Here is a 17,800-nt window from a genome sequence, read left to right on the forward strand (position 1 = left end):
CCAACGGTCTGGGCTCTCTTTTGTGAGACGTATGCAGCAACTGTCTCCACATAGTTTTCCAGTTCTAAAAAGATGCTATGATGATTTTTGCTAAAGAAACAAAGAAAAAACTTTGGAGGGAAAGAAAACACTTTGGATGGAGAAGGTATGTGGCTTAGTTATCTCAGACTATACCCTTTACAATCGCTCTTTAGGATGACTTACATGAGCCCAAAGTGAGAAAGGCTCTTTAAAGAACCGGTGACCTCCCACTTCTTTTACAACATACAATTTTAAAAGTTGTTTATAAATATAGTTCACAGAATCTAAAGGAAAGTAATCAGTATGTTTAGAGCTATTTTTCTGGAGTAATAGATAACAAAACAGAGTATATCACAGCCTCTATTGCTAAGTGATCCTTTTCCAATGCACGTATAGCATTATTGGTATTAATCACACAGAAGACTGATTGCAGGAGCAACGACTTCCAGACAACGAATTTTCTAAGATTTCAGAGAGTATTGCCACCCTTTGACTGCATTTCCAGAAACATTCTGCTTATCCTTGCCAATGATGACAAAAAGTGATTTACTTTAGAAAAACATATTATGGAGTAAAACCAATGACATTTGATCTTAGTTTTAGCATCTAATTATTGTGCTGTGTCCAACACTGCAATACTAGAAACGTTTCTCTTCTTTCAAAAAAAAGTCATTAAAAGCAACAGGTAAACAACAGTGCAGCTGTTTTCTTTCATAGACATATTTAGAAGCTAGGCCTTCTAATGTTATTTTTGAAATTGCCACATTCACGAAGCACCTTGAGTTATTAATAGCTTGTCTCACTCTGGCATGAAAAATCTCATTGAAGTAAAGTGATCCTTGTATTCTTAGACTCCAAAACCATAAATGTTAGCAGGGAAAAAAAATTAAACAACAACAAGCAAAAGTACACAAAAGGGAACAAATTAATTCTGACGCAGTCCCTATAAAGTTATCATGTTAGAGAATATATATAAAGCATAGACCCAACAACATATGATTTTGACATGCTTTTTTTGGTAGGGTTTTTGCATGGTTCTCCCCACAGGTAAAACTTACAGGACACGTATACACGGGAGTCTGGATTCCCTGTCAGTGGCTAATTACCTAAAAGCCAGGCATTATCTCACCTAGCTCCCCTGCTAGCTCAGACATCAGATTTGGACTGTCTCATTCAAAATGACAACTAACTTCCAGAGCAGTAATGGGGTTTCTCTGACTTGGTGGGATGATGTGTGGTGGGGCATTAACATTTGTGAGGCACCGAGATGCTCAGGGTGCCATAAAAAGGTGCTTAACTTTCTAGCACAAGTGACAGGCAACTGTCAGTTGTTAAAGTGCTGATTCTTTCATGTGTTACAGTGCAGAACAGTGAAAACGGAACATTACTTAAATTAATAAAAAAATGCACCACAGACACCATATCACTAAGAAAGCCAGTAACTTTACTGATTTGTCTGCAAAATACAAATTATACCTTATTTCCAGCAGGAGAATCTTTTGAAATTTTCCCATTTTTGTTCACTACAGACAGCTGAATTAAGTCCCTTGAGATACACAGATGTGGTTTAACTTAGTTATAACATCTTGTCATCTAGTGGCGACAAAGTCCAGCTTATGCCGCTGTGAGCCTCTACTTTAATATTTGTTGCAAATGCTTGTATGCTCCCATTTACAAGCTATTTTGTTATCACCATTGTTTTATGGAAGCAAATCCCCATGAAAGAGAAGGAAAAAAAAAAAACAAACAAAAAAAGGATACAACAAACCATCTGAAGCAATCCAAGTGTAATGCCTGCGGTAACCCAGGTCTGATATTAGTTACTCCACAAAAGACTCTGGTACTGCATTTTTTTTATATTTTAATTTTTTAATGAGTTACTGAACTGACCTTTTTTGAATCAAACTGAGGTACGGATCAGTCTGAGGTATGAGAAGGGATGGTAGAAATGCAACACCTGATTATGAAAATAATCAAACGGATACTTTTGATGCAGAAGATCTGTGGCTCAAAGCTTGGATTGCTCCACATCTTTGGTTAAAATATATTAACAAAAGCCTTTTATTACATCTACAGTCTGAAGCATTCTAACAGACACCAATGTTCCATCAGTCCTTCAAGAGACCTGTAGTGGCAGGAAATTAATGCCATATAACTGACGACATCACAGCAGATGGCACAAACAGGAACAGATGAAGTATGCCATGTTTAGGCAACAGCCTTTATTGAGGTTTCAAGTGGCTTTAAAAAAATTACAAAGCATTTACCTTCAAGGCGAAGGAAGAAGGAAAACAAAACAGCTCTGTTAGGACTATAGATAAAAGAGGGTATATAGGATAACACATACAATACAAAAGGGTTGACATCCTTGAAAACAGTCTATGAGTTCTTTAATTCTTACGCTAGCTTTACCTGAAAAAGATCTGAGGACAACAGATATTTTTATATTATTCATTAAAAACTGCTAAATTCCTCTTCTGGGAAAAATATAAGCCATTTTGTTATAAAACACAACTTTTGAAAAACACTGAAATGACAAAAGCTTTACTGCGAATGGCTCAATGCATACAATATACAGGTTGTGCAGATAGGGTATATCATATAATTGTCACCAGCAATTAAACACTAACTGACAACACCTTCTAATAGAGGTTAGCTTAGCTATAACAATACTTGCAGATGTCTAGAATGCCACTTCAGGTGTTTGAACTTACAATTAAGAATGTTGCCTAAAACATTATATAGCATGGGTTAAGGTAAAGTAAATGTTAATACTCTTTCAGGGCTCTGCCCCAAACTCCTTAAATACAAAGGAATCACACAATAAACCCAAATTAGCTTTGCAAATACAATAAATGGTAAGGTACAGATAAAGGAACAAGAAAGGTAGACAGTTATAGTTTACAGAAAGTGACTTCACAATCAAAGTTGTGCTTCTTATCATTAGATCAGTTTGCAAATATGCATTATCCCCCACAATTTTGCCAGTATAAGTTAGTTGCCCTCTGCAGCAAGAACAAGAGGGATGACTGGCATTTATTTTCACGTGATTCTGTTCTACTTGTGTTTATACAAAAATCACTGTCAGAGTTAATATAAATTGCCCAGGCAATACTTTTCACGCTACTTTCTGCTTAGTTACTTGCAGTAATATATTACACTGCATCTTCGTTAAATATGATATCTTTCCTTTTTCATGCGTTGCTGAGGCAAATCGCAAGGTAAACTATTAATATGGCTATTCTTCATATATCAATAGACCAAATCCCCTTCCCCACTGACAAGTTTCTACTACAATACTGATAAGGTTGTATTTTTTCTTGAAATGACAAGGTACATTTGTGATATATTTGCATATTTTTGACACACCAAAGTTTAAAATTCTCGGAAGAGAATATGAGTATAGGTTCATCTGAAGGTGAAGAAAGTGGTTTCAAAAACAGGTTTTTTGTGTTTTAAAATTAATTATGGGCCCCATTTTACCTTTTTTTTTGTGTTTTGTTTTTTTTTTTTTTTTTGTTTTTTTTTTTTTTTAAAACATGCGTATCTTTTTCTTTACCCTGCAGATTGCTACACAAGACAAGATGGACGCATTAGTAGCACAGTATTCCGCGTAAAGATTTTCCAGATTATGCACTAGCCCCTGCACGGCTGAGAGTGCCTGTAAGGCAGGCTTCTATAAAGTCATGGTAAGTGAAAAGCATATGTCCTAATGCACACTGTAGTCTGTTCATCATCGTCTACTACAGAGAGGTACACTCCGTCATTGAGCAGTGCACAGCAACTGCATGTACAGGAGGGAAATAAGAGTGTGGATTTCCCTTAACAAAATACTCTGTGTTGATACTTAGCTGTTGCAGCTATATCCTTCATCATAGCGTCGTTGTATGTAGGTGAGAGTTGGAAGAACTCTTGGAAAAAGGAGAAATACAACAGTTTTACCAACATTTTGCTTAAACACTTTTCCCCTCCAACAGAAAGTTTACACTGAAACATTTGAAGATACCATTTTCGTCTAATAAGCAAGAGGGAAAAAGAGGGACTTCAAGAAATTATACCTTCCCTCTGGTCAAGCTACTTCAGTCAAAGGAACAACATGAGGCAGGAGAAAAGGCGGATGCCATATGCTGGAGCAAATCTGGCTGTGAGTGCGAGTACACAGGGAGCGTTGCTCAACAACGTGCCCACTGTGAGATGATGTGACAGCAGATGTCCGTGGGAACCAGGGACCTGATGGCCAATATTGGCTGTGTAAGATCAATCGCCTATTGAATGGTCCTTTAATTGACGATCTCGCTAAGAATTTTAAACCTGTGAGAGAGGGGAGTAATCTTTATAACGGCATGTTTGTGCCAGTCCCTCCCTTTCACTCTCCCTACTGCTTTTGCAAATATTCACCTGCACTCAAGTAACCGACAGCCATTAGAGCTGTACATCCAATTCTGACAGGCAGAATACCAGCTTCATTAATGAGAAAGGGCCAAGTTATGCCACTTTGTCATTTAATCCATGGAAAACTACAAGATACGCAGGACGTTAAGTAATAGAAGGGCCCTTAACTTGTTACAATGCACAAAACAGCATGAAAGAACTAATCAGTATATACAATGGATCGCAGTTCACCCAACTGATTGTAAAATGCTGTATTAAAATGATTTACGTTGTTACACCATGGGTAAATTCTAACTTTTTACAGATCAGTCTTTCAACAGCTGACTTCGATCCGTAAAATGTATACCCAGTAAAAGAAAACTGAAAGAAAATAGTTAAATGTGCAACTGCACAAATATAATTCCCCACTATTAAGATAACAAAAACTTTTGCTATTACCATAATTATTATATATATTAGAAAGCTATACACAAGCATGTTAATTTCACAGATTTTTTTAAAAGATTCTTAATATTTTATATAATTAGAAATACACATTTCAAAAACAAAACTTCTGCAAAGAGAAAACAGTTATCTTGGTTAGCAAAGCATGGAGTTCTTCATGGCTTAGGGTAGTGCTTTCTATACAAAAAGTCCTTTTTGTTTGTTTCTTCAGGACTGTTTAAAAGATTAGCGAAGCTATCAAGGGAAAAAGAACACATTTTGGCTTAAGGAAACTACAAAAGCCACAAATGCTTTGCAAACTCTGTCTTACTTTTTAATATGAAAATAAGCAAAATGTAATGTACATATTTTTATACTTTTTTTATTTAATAAGTGATACAGACCCAGAATTTTCAAAATTAAATATGCTAGCCCTCGAACTCAACATTTTTACAAGTATGGTCCTCTTTAAATGTTTTGACCCTTTTTAACTGAGTGCCATACTCTAATGATATGCCTGCATGTTTGTGAGCATTTTCGGTATGTTGGGTGACCCAGCCTCTTTCTAGCATCAATTCACGGCCACCCAACCGCTGGGTCTGTCAAAACATCTGTACATTTTCTATATGTTGCATAACAGCTGCTTTCTCTCTCAGTAAAGATCTGCCATTTCTGGCAAATGTTTTCCTTTTGTCTATTTACATGTAAATAACGTTGAACCTGCAACATGACACTATCTATTGTAACATACATTTTGCAAGGGAGCACAACAGTGAAAAGAAGTTAGCCTTAAAATCTATTTTGTACAAGTGTTCTGTTGTACAACTCAAGTGCTAAGCTTATCTCAGCATTTCTGTTTATCCTTATACTGTATCACTGAGGCAATTTAAAAGTACTTTTACAAAACAGAGTACCTGACTTTTTTTTTTTTTTTTCCACACACGGCACATATAATGCATATCGACCCCCCCTCCCCCATTAAGGTATAGCACACACACACTGCAAGAAAAAAAAACAAAAAACAAAACCAACTAATAGGTAATAATGTTATCATGTCGCCCATCCTTCAGAGAGCCGCATGCGCTTGACAGAGGGGCTTTCCCTTTCGTCCGGCGAAGGTCTGGTGAGTCCAATGGGGGAGTGGAATTCGTTCCGGTGATCTTCTCGGTCACTTCCATCGTAGGAACTGCTACAGCTGCTCAAACTGTCAACAGGAGATCTCCCCGCCTCATGGCGCGTGTGCTGTGGGTATCTCGAGGGTGTGGTGGTACGGTCTCTAGGAGGAGAAACAGGTTCTGACTTGATGTTGAGGCTTTGAGTAGAAGGCAGGGAGAGATTTGTACTCTGAGATAAATGAGTGCTAGTGCAAGCTCTGTAGGAGGAAAGGAAACCCAGTTACAGACGGAGGAGGCATGGAGCCCCCAGATATGCACAAACACTCACACAAAACACCAGTGTAAAGGCTCGCGTGGGACCAGCCCGTGCAGAGAGCACGAGGGCTGTTTGCTGGGCAGAATTCACAAATTCAAAGAGATGAAAGCATCGTAACAAACGTGGTTGGCTTGAGTGGGGACATGTCCTCAGTTTGAAAGGAGGTCTTGCTTTCAACCTCTCTCTCTTCCTCCTTTTTTTTTGACTCAAATGTCACAACAGATTTTGGAAAGCGAGCCTTTGCACTGTTGGAACCACCTGCAGGTTTCTTTATAACTAATGCTTGTGTGTGTGTATGCACCGGCTGAGACAGGGAGGCACGGACTTTCTGCTGGGATTATTCCAATTAGTTTGAATGCACCCAACTATTTTTATCACTGTTCATTTTGACATGTGACTTCAGGTGCAAAACAGAAACAAAAATTTGGGCCAGGTACGTTTTGCATCTTTAAGAATAGAGTTGAAATTACTGATCCTAGGGTTGACATTAATAAAATAACACAGGCAGGCACATATTTAGATACGATTTTATGGTTTAAATCTATGAATTCATAACTCAATCCAGGATGCTTTTGAATGAACTACCAAAGAGAAGCTGAAGAATAGTGGAAGATGTCAAGATTGTACTGTTAGCCCAGCTCGGAGGATGCTGCTAGCATCAAGTGAAGCTGCTACGCCAAAACTTTTTCAAAGGCAAGCTATATAACTACTCTAAGTTAATTTTTCTTTCTGTGCATTTTTGTGGGCTGGTAGTGGCAGAGGAAAGCTGAAACAGGGAGGGAGGAGAGTGAATACTGAGAATGCGCTTTATCTCTATGGGAGAAATAAGATCACTTGCATCTGCAGGATGCTTTGTACAAAAGCACCACCTCCTGGTAAAACCTAACTTTTCTCTTCGTTATTAAAACAGAGTTCTCAACATGCAGTTCTCATTAGGTTCTACTTCAGGGAACATTTACTAGGATGAAATTAAGGTCTAACTCCAGAGACACAGTTTCAAGTTTTCTACTCGTGAGTATTTATACCAGGAGAGACTGAAGGCAGTAGGGGCAACAGGCCACTCAGCCTCATAAGATTTTAAACTCAAAGGGATGTGCATTTTTACTAAAACCAGAAGAAATATTGGGATTTGGAAGTAATTTTTAAGCATGTAGAAGACACAACTAAGTTTAGATTCAGTCTTTTCATTTATTGAAATATTACATTTTTCCTGATATCTCACCAACTGGGAGTTAAGCTTCAGCAATGTTTACTACGACTTTGATGAACGACAAAATGTTGTTTTCTTCTGACAGATTTAAAATGGAACTATATGGCTTCAATATTGAACAATATCAGCTGCTTTTACCAGGAATTATTGCAGTCTTTAGTCATGGATTGATCTTGTTAGAAAACAGAGAAAACAGGATGTTCTACCTCCAATTGCTTTTATCTACGCTTCATTCCTATACAGATGAATGTGCCAAATTTGCAGTGATCCCTTTCATAAGTCACAGAGTTTGTGAGCAAGAGCCCTCACAGTGGCAAATGTAGGCTTTTTTTTTTTTTTTTTTTTTTTTTGGCAAAGCAGACGTTTTATTTGCTTTTGTAACTATTAAATTAACACATGTATGAAACTGTAAATATCAGACTTTGTCATACCAATCTAGTGAAATATTCCACTCTTTTCCTGAAAAATTGTTGAAAAGAATCCAACAAGAATAAAAAATACATTCCTGGGTTTTTTTGTTGTTTTGGTTTTTTTTGCTTTTCATTTCCAGTGACTTTATTTTTCAGTTGCTTAGGAGATGCTAGGACTTCACTTGGGAAAACAGACTGCCAGTTTATCATGTATGATAAGATTACATATGATTTTAGACACCAAGCGTATAGCTGAACCTGAAAGTCCCATAACAAAGGATGGTGGAGCCTGGGGATTTCATTTAGAAGTGTTTGATACGAGCAGATGACACGTCACTTCGCAAAGCTGGGGACAGCTAAAAAACCCATGCTAGTTAAAACCAACCATATTCAGTCAAATTTGTTCACACGGAACATACTTGCATTCTATTGTGTGACAGCCCCCAAAGGAACAAATCTAGACAGGTAACCTGCACTTTCAATGAAATAGAGCTAGAATTGCTATATGGCAATGTTACTTTTTTACTAGTGTTTCAGAAGTGAGTATGAGAATGCATCGCTATAGACTTTTCTTCAGATTCCTTGTGATTCATCAGTAGGGTTACGTAAATACTTGGCATACATTTTTGTGGCGGTTTTAAAAATGCTACAGCTTGATCTGCATTTTGAACACTTTTTTGTAAACTGAAAAAAGGTTAAGAAGTCATTTCGGCAGGTCAGGACTAAATTTTTGAGGTCTGAACCAATATAAATAAATTAAAGCAATTATTTTGAGTTACCATACTTTTTTTTTTTTTTCTTTTTAAATACAGTCTTTTTCTGCTCAAACTATTTCTGAATTTTAATATCTGGGTTTTGGTGACTATAATTTACATTATTTCATTGAAATTTTCCAAAACGTTTTTACAAGAATCTCATGTAAGCTAAAATGGTCAATTACAAAGGCAACCTACTGCTACACAGAGACATGAATGGTGAAGTAGTACATAATTAGATGCAGTCTTCAGATCCGTATTCTAAACAGAGGATTGACCTCTATTTAGAATAGAAGCCGTATTGTAAAAAATGAGAATTCTATCATCTGCTACAAAATTATTTATTTTCGTGTATGCATGTGTGTGAGTGTAGAAACAGCTGTTTGTATCTATACGTATCAATGTATATTTTACACTGTACTTCATATAATTACGTAATTTTGGTCCAGGCATGCCCTATTTTCATCATTTGAAACCTACACTGAGTTCACTGGAAAACAAACAGGTTTTGAACATGGAAAATCCACAGAGAAAATGAAGTAAATTACTTCAAAGGATTGTGTATGATTATAAGCACTCAATAGGTGCCATGCAGTCCACTCATGTTGATGTAATCACCTTTTTCCATATACTGTATGAGAACATTTCGTTTTATGGGGACAATGAAGAAAATTCATGTTTTAATTTTACTCAGCTGTTCCTATTGAGACCAATACGGTGAAAATGTGATGTTTATTTAGACTGCAACAGCCATATGCAAGAAATGCTCATTCCTATCTGGGTTCAACACTGAAGAACCACACAGCTCTGCTATGTAACAGGTGGGAAGTAAGTCTGCATGCAATGAACTTGCAAGTGGGTTTGGTCCTTGCTGATGCCAGTGAGGTCCTGCTTGACCAATCTGATCTCCTTCTATGACAAAGTGACCCACTTATTTGATGCGGCAAAGGCTGCGGATGTTGTCTATCCAGCCTTCAGTAAGGCCTTTGACACGGTCTCCTACAGCATCCTCCTAGATAAACTGGTTGCGTATGCCTTAGATAGGTGGACTCTTCAATGGGTAAAAAACTGGCTGGATGGCTGGGATCAGAGAGTTGCAGTCAACGGAGCTAAATCCCATTGGTGGCCGGTCACTACCGGTGTTCCCCAGGGCTCAGTTTGGGGCTGGTGCTGTTTAACATCCTTATAGATGTTCTGGACATGGGGATCGAGTGCACCCTCAGTAAATTTGCAGATGACACCAAGCTGGGTGGGAGTGTCGATCTGCTGGAGGGTAGGAAGGCTCTACAGAGGGATCTGGACAGGCTGGATCGATGGGCTGAGACCAACGGCATGAGGTTCAACAAGGCCAAGTGCCAGGTCCTGCACTTTGGCCACAAAAACCCCATACAACGTTACAGGCCTGGGGGAGGAGTGGTTAGAAAGTTGTCAAGTGGAAAAAGACCTGGGGGTGCTGGTTGTCAGCCGGCTGAACATGAGCCAGCAGTGTGCCCAGGTGGCCAAGAAGGCCAATGGCATCCTGGCCTGTATCAGCAATGGTGTGGCCAGCAGGACCAGGGCAGTGATCGTCCCTTTGTACTCGGCACTGGTGAGGCCACACCTCGAGTGCTGTGTCCAGTTCTGGGCCCCTCACCACAAGAAGGACCTTGAGGGGCTGGAGCGAGTCCAGAGAAGGGCAACGAAGGAGGTGCAGGTGGTGAAGGGTCTGGAGCACAAGTCTGATGGGGAGCGACTGAGGGAGCTGGGGGTGTTTGGTCTGGAGAAGAGGAGGCTGAGGGGAGGCCTGATCGCTCTCTACAACGACCTGAAAGGAGGGGGTAGCCAGGTCGGGTCTCTTCTCCCAGGCAACCAATGACAGGACAAAAGGGCATAGTCTGAAACTGCACCAGGGGAAGTTCAGGCTAGAAATGAGGAGGCATTTCTTCACAGAAAGGGTTGTTTCGCATTGGAATGGGCTGCCCAGGGAGGTGGTGGAGTCCCCATCCCTGGAGGTGTTTAAGAAAAGACTGGACGTGGCACTTACTGCCATAGTCTAGCTGACATGGGGGTGTTAGGGCAAAGGTTGGACTCGATGATCCCAGAGGTCTCTTCCAACTCATTGATTCTGTGATTCTGTGATCAGTTCTGTGTGTGTCTCCATCTATTCGAACCTCCAACTGGTGTGGAAGCTCAGCATGCACAGACAGAAGTGCAGGTCTGAGTAGGTGATGAGTGAGGACATGAACATGCACCAGACAGGGTTTTACAGAGGGAGAAAGTGGTCTAATGAAGGAAGAAAGAGCCTCACATACCTTTTCTTTTATGCCCACCCTTGCTTCTCTAAATTAGTTTACTTTCTCACTTCATAAAATTTTCCCCCGTAAACATATTTAAGGAACCACCAAAAATTCATTGCAAAATTTAGTTATGTAACTTTAGTTATGTGTTAGTCTGTAACGAGGAGAATAGAGGATATTTTTGACTTGCTAGCAATGCAACCCTCCTCCCTCCCCTCTGTTTTTTCTTTTAGGTAAAAGCAAAGTTGTTTTTTCATAGTTTTTGATCAATGTAAAAGCAGAATAAGAATTTCTGTGTCAAGATATTTTGATTAGCTCTCACAGGTTAAGGAAGGTCTACACTTCAAAAAGAAATTTCTAAACGAAGAATAATATGCAACTGAATCACTGGAACATCTTATTTACAATGGTGGCATAAGAAAAAAGGCTCAATCTTAAACATATAAGGCTTTTATTCAAAACAAGGAAGTTGGCAGAACTGATACAAATTCACAAAACATGATGTCACTGTATCTAAATTTTTTGGTAAAAATGGTTCAATGGAGAATATTTGTCCATATCTAGCTATGGCTACTACCTAATCAAAATTATTTGTCGTTAAGTAATAAGCTTGCTATGTAAAAGTCACAGAACAAGTCAATAGTATGCATGAATTTCGACAATTTTTTGTTCAGGTGGTTAGAAGTTTGGGGAAACTTCTTTTACATAAACAATTATCTATACTGAAAATTCTTCAGATGAAATACTGTTTCTATGTTTGTACTTATATTTTAGGAAAGCCAAAATTTCACCTGTGGATGATACTTAAGGAAGAAAAGATTCTCTCTTAGACTGTGAAATACGGATGAAAGAGAACATTTTCCATAAAACAGACTTGTGCCTAAAAAATTTAGATCATTTATTTTAAATTTTGGAACGGATTTCACTTCTGGTTAGCAGCAATTAACTTCTGGTAGACTCTTTGGTCTGTGCTAAATAAGCAGTAACCTGCTCTGTAAGAGACATTGCAGCAATATTCAGACAAAATCCCAAAGTTTTGGGAGGGATTGATTTTCAATAGATTTTGTGTGTATATTTTCCAGATGTGGACCTAGTCAAAAGACCATGAAAGTAGTATTTTGCTTTTTTAAACTAAAAAGTTGAAAAGTCGGACTTGTTTTAATGTGCCAATCATATAAAACAGGCTCTGCATTGTTATCCTATTCACCATGCTCAGCAAAAGGCCAAAAACTGCACAGACAGGGAAAGTGGACTACTCCCATGTCCTCGGGTATTTGCCCTCAAGCCCAGTTGCACTTGTATGGTTGCTAATTGCAGAGTCAACATGAAGAGTTAAGAGTTGGGTTGTAGAGATCTTTTCTGATTATCGTAAAGATGGCTCTGACAGTGCTGCTGAAATTGTTGAGGACTTATCTGGAGCAAGCTAATATGTCTAACCAAATCCTATTCTATCACTAATCATGTTCTTCTGCCATGCATTAAGGAAGTAATGCTCGTTCTCACCTTTAGGCTTCAGTGAAAAACAAAATCTACTGGAGAACTAGGATGTCTCTTCCAGTACCTCTGTTTTCTGACAAGTCTTTACAGTCTACTGTTACCAACAAACATCTCACAGTCGCCAAATCTTTCCAGTATATGAGCTCACTCAGCCCAGGGATTTGGGTTGTCAAACGCTTTCTAGATGTATTTTCCCAAATACCTGGGGATGATTACAATTTTGTGTGATTGTTTTAATCTTCCTGCAAATTCTAGCTCAGGTTGACATGGACTGAATATGCTCTGTGTAATTTCAAGTTTTTCAAATAATTCAAAAGTTAGCACAAGTGCTTTGGCATGTAGAACTCAGTAACTAAAATAAAATAAAGAAATGCTTAAGATTTTTTGCAGAGATAGAAGACTTCTCCAGAACTGTCAGTGAAGCAGCTTTCATAGCTGAATTCATTTACAAATCACTGAAAGAATAATAATAAAAGTAGCAACTCAGAATATATTCCACCAGCCACAGCCATTACACTTTGACATTCTGTGATATGAATTAGAAACAGATGACAATGTGTGACATATCTGAAAAGGCATGTAGTTAGTTTAGGGTTTAATTTATACTTTTTTGGTTAACCAAATAGCCTTATTACATTCCTTGGTACACCACTGAAAACAATCAGCTTATTGTAAGGTTATACATTGATATCTGATGTGAGTTTTCAATTTATTTGAGACTTTATGTCTTTAGTTGTACAGTTAGCCTGAATGTTGCCCCAGAAACAGTGCAAAACTCAGAAAGAAAATAGAAGTAGCATAAAAGAAAGGTATTAAGACTATTTTTTCTAGCACAGTAAGTATTTCAGTTGTAAGTTTTTATCTAGTTAGTATCTACAGATTTATACAGAAATGAAGTTTACAAATTTTGATTTCCTCAGAAACACCTGTATAGCTGTCCTTTAAAACCTAAACTGTCTGTACATGGCAAAGAAACTACAGTAAATTACAAAAAGTGGTCAGATAAATTAGAAGGAGAATTTTGAAGTTTAAGCCACATTTATAGTGTTAAATAATTTCACATTATGGCAACTGTCTTCCAAAAAAATTAGTGCATATGTGCAACACCTCTTTCTGGGGAAAAAAATAAAAAGGAGTTTACTTTTCAAATGCATGTGAATTAAATTTCTCCTCATAAATACACTCCAGCTGTTTTCAGCTTCTATTTTTATAATAAAAACTCTTAAAATTCAAACATGTCTAGCCATACCTTAGGCTACATGTGGTGTGCTGGTGAATGCCTATGGTCTTGCTCAATAGAAACTGCAGATACCAGGACTTTTGAAAATCGTACTCTTAAAATTCACTTCAATGAGGCAATATTGCTTTTCCAAGAATGCATTAGGTGACTTCCCTGTGTGAATTTTCACACTTTTAAAAATCCTGAAATGATTTAGCAGTGTGCTTCACCAATCTTGGATAAATGTCTTGAAATTGGCCACTAGAGGGCAGGAATACCTATCCTCCTCAACACAGGAAAATCGCAATGACTTTTGTGGGCATTACAGTTCTTAGGCCTAACTATGCTATTCGCTTGTAGAAAACGTTTCTAAAGAAATGAAACTTGAATTTTAAAGCTGAGTAAAAGGGATTATGTGATTATTATATAAGGTTAAGGCTTAATCTCAGGTCAAATCATTATGTCATTCTGACTTGACTGAATATGTTTAGAAAATTTTCAAGTTTACTGTAAACGTTTGTGCTATAGTAACTGGAAATAAAAAGCATAAATGGCAAAATACAGCAACAGTGAAACATTAAGTGTTTAGTTTGTTTAGAAGTAAAATAAAATGCTATTTAAAGAAAGAGTAAAACATGAACAGTAGTCTCTACTACGCTACTGAGAAAACGTCATGGATGCAGAATATTTCATTGTAGCTACCTACCAAACTTTTCATGAAACACATAGTTTTGGGAAATGGAGCTCTTACACAGCACTTTACATAGTAAATATGTGCTAATATGTTGTCTTGATATATTTCAGGTTTGGGATTACTGGGAAGACTGAAGTCACCATAGAATAATGAAAGAAAACACTGCTTACCCCAATTGACTGAGGGCAGATGGTGGCATGTTATGTAGGTGCTGTTGTTGCCAGCCAGTCACAGAACCAAGATGAAGAGCACTGGCTGTATTAAATCCAGAGAGAGATGATATATCTGCACTACTCAGAGAATATTCTAGATTTGAAAACAGAAAAGACCATAATTAAAAGAGAATTAAAGAGGAAGCAATTAAACAATAACTAGCATCATATTTTTCACATGTCACTTTATAAGCCTTTTAATTTTAATTACACCAATCACATTAAATTGCAACAGAAAAAGTAGACCTTCCTCTTCCCTCAACTCATTAACAAGGGAGCAAATAATGCACTAATAATTACTCTATAATTTAACACGGTTTTTCTGGATCTGGAACATCCAAGGCATTCTTAGCCTGTATATCCACCATAACTACAGGTGCATTCTCACAGATCCAAAGACTTGGAAAACATAATAATATTTTGATCATAGTCTTCCTTGCAGAAACCAGCAGGCGGCCTGTGTCGGAACAATGCACGTCTTCTCTAAGAGCACTGGATCTGTACACCAGCATGCTCTATACAGCAGGAATGTGCAATGGGAACTGGAAAGGATCTCTTCAGGCTTTATTTCCAGTCTCTCCCAGGTAAGTATGTGATAGCCCACAAAGTTACTGAACTCTGTTTTGAAGCCAGTGAAGCTGCTTGCTCCCACTAGCCTTATGACTTTAGGAAGGTGCACTCAACTACATGAAATTACCTGTGGTATTAAGAGGATTTAGGAATGCCTTTTAAGTTACTTATTTTTTATTAAAGCCAATGAAAGAAAGCTATCAAAGCCGTTTTCCATTCAAACAAGATAGCTAACTTTTAAATAGATATGTCTCAAGTTAGTGACAGATACAGAATAAGTAAACGCAGTGCAAAAGTGTATCAGCTATGAATTTTTCAGTTTCTCCAAATGACAATTAGCTAGTTCATTAGTACTGAGATAGACATTTGTCAGCATCTTGCTCCCTCCTCCCCCTTTACATCTTGCACCCATACTTACCAGTACCATATGTTGTTGAGATGGCTGATGGGTATCCTCCCATCCCTTGCCCTGGTAGAGTAGGAGTTGCTACGGAAACCACTGGAGTAGCCAATGACTGAGCAGACTGGGAGTTATTTATCCTCTGATTCTTTTAAAGTAAGTAAAATAAACATATTATTGACTAGTTTTAAGTCAGTTAAGTGTATTAGCTTTCTGGGTATGTTTTGTGCATGAGAAATACAGGCTGATACAAATTTCTAGAAATTAATCATTTAACATGTGGCTTTTATGAACTCTGCCAACCCTATCATTTACAAGCCTTCGAGAGACCAGTTGTCACCATAGTAACCCATTACATCAGTATCTCCTAGGTAACTGAACTCGTAACAAGTAAGATTGCTTTTATTGTGGGTAGAAGAACAGATCGTGTGAAAAACCAATGAAATATGTAAACTTTATTCCCATTGTTTTTCTTTTTACTCAAATTAAAAAAGAAAAAAAAAAGGGGGGGGGGATGGGGGGGAAGTGAAAGAAAAACACCCAAACTCAGCCCTACTGGATTTTACGCTTTGAAAGTGAGGGGGACCCCGAGATGGGTGAACACTGAGCTCTTACCAGCAGATGGCGCTCTGACTACTTCGTTTTAGTGCAATAAAACAAACTTCAGGAGTGTTAGGTAGCACAGCAGTTACACGCTTATCTTTAACTCCTGGGCACTAGATGTTGCACTGTTAAAAATCGCACTAGAGAACTCTAATCCTGTGAGCGGCAGGATAAAATGACCAGAAAGCCACTAAAAAAATGTTGTAAGGCTGCACCATAATCAATAGCACAAGTTTACCTGCTCTCAAAGCACCACCACCAAGAAAGCTTTCTTCTAGCATGCATAATTTGAGTATGTGCAACAACTGCATCTAGCCTTCCATATTGTCATATTTCAAAAATTATGATGACCTTTTTGTTCACGAAATAGTTATGATAAAAGTTTCCACTTTATTTCAACCAACACTTCACCTACACAAGTATCAATGATACAAAAGAACTCATTTTCTTTTCCTCGTTATATTAAGATGAACATCACTACCACTTACCAGAAGCAGATCAACATCCTCAGACTGAGTGCATAGGAAAGGAGCATTAAAAATTAGTGAATATAAATATTTACCAGGATGCAGATTTCTAGCTTAGGGAAGAGCTTCATCTGATAGGGGCAGCAAATTAAACAATTTCTGAGCATAGTTCAGAAAAAAAAAAAACCACTTCACAGATCTCTTCTTTGTCCTTCTAATGGGACGTTTGTCTCAACTGTGAGGACAATCTATCCAGTTTTCAGCACAAGACTTTCTCTAAGAATTCATTATTTCTTCCACAGCCCCAGTGGCTGCAGACTGTGTTGCGATACTTGGTTTCAGGAGACATGACCATTCACAGAATCCCTTGGAAAATATCAGTTTTAAGGACCTTGGAATAAATCATTTGAGGCAGACAGCCTGTCACTGCCTTGGTCAACTTTGAGCATTTCCCTGTAGAAGACTATTTGTTACTTATACTCTCAGAAGGCAGCATCACATTTACGGTGTGTGTGTGTGTGTGTGTGTGTTTAGTTTGATGTCTAAAGTTAATTTATTATGCATCAAGCTGAAGTAGCCAACTTGGAAGTTGTTTTCATAGTGTCTGTTACACAACGGAAAAATGTGTTCATACTGTCACTTAAATTTGCCATCAAGACCCTTTTTAAACTAAGATCACTTTTAATGTTAAATCACTCATGAAAGATTTACTTGCAACCACTAACTGACTTTAGGAAGGGAACTACAAGATACGCACATGACACCTTCACGATTCAACCTTCTAGCATAATAGCCTGCCTAAATTTCATTAATCCTGGCAGCAGACACAGCAGTTTCATGCTCCTGTTTATCCTCCTCCATTTACTACCTCTTATCATTACAAAATTTGGCCTTTGGAGTTCAGAGTCATAGACTTCAAATTAATTTATTTGTAGTTAATCTGCCATCTGCTGAGAGTCTGTGTGGCTAAATATTTAAGAAAAACATAGTAGGTTAGGAATACTCAGGGTTAAATTCAGCCTTTATAACAAATCCAGGAAAGGCTCTTCCAGCTACTAGGAAAGAGAGTGCAGAAGTTTAGACTGTGCAGGACACAGTTCCTATTTTGCAACTCAATAGAAAAAAAAGGAGGAAGTAAATATGACTTCATAAAAGCATTTGAGCAGGCTCCGCCTACATCCTCAGCTTGATGTCAAGCCTTAAGGTTAGACAGAAAGACT

The 17,800-nt window shown here is 38.0% G+C and overlaps 1 protein-coding gene across 8 annotated transcripts in view; it reads right to left on the reverse strand.

Annotated features, from left to right (window-relative positions):
• Positions 1-4,657: 4,657 nt before the first annotated feature.
• MEF2C (myocyte enhancer factor 2C) overlaps positions 4,658-17,800 on the reverse strand; it is a 78,317-nt gene continuing 65,174 nt past the window's right edge. For 4 of the 8 annotated variants that reach the window (XM_009696061.1, XM_009696062.1, XM_009696065.1 and 1 more), the window contains 3 exons: positions 15,529-15,658; positions 14,499-14,634; positions 4,658-6,208 (listed from right to left, as the gene is read on the reverse strand). In XM_009696061.1, coding sequence (XP_009694363.1) covers positions 5,887-6,208; positions 14,499-14,634; positions 15,529-15,658 — 588 coding nt within the window. In that variant the 3' untranslated portion in view covers positions 4,658-5,886. Of the gene's footprint in view, positions 6,209-14,498; positions 14,635-15,528; positions 15,659-16,601; positions 16,626-17,800 lie in introns of all 8 variants that reach the window. The other 4 variants (XM_009696059.1, XM_009696066.1, XM_009696064.1 and 1 more) reach the window with 4 other exon arrangements.

Source organism: Cariama cristata, unplaced genomic scaffold, assembly GCF_000690535.1.
Source record: "Cariama cristata isolate BGI_N322 unplaced genomic scaffold, ASM69053v1 scaffold14352, whole genome shotgun sequence".
In the NCBI taxonomy this organism is placed as follows: Eukaryota; Metazoa; Chordata; class Aves; order Cariamiformes; family Cariamidae; genus Cariama; species Cariama cristata.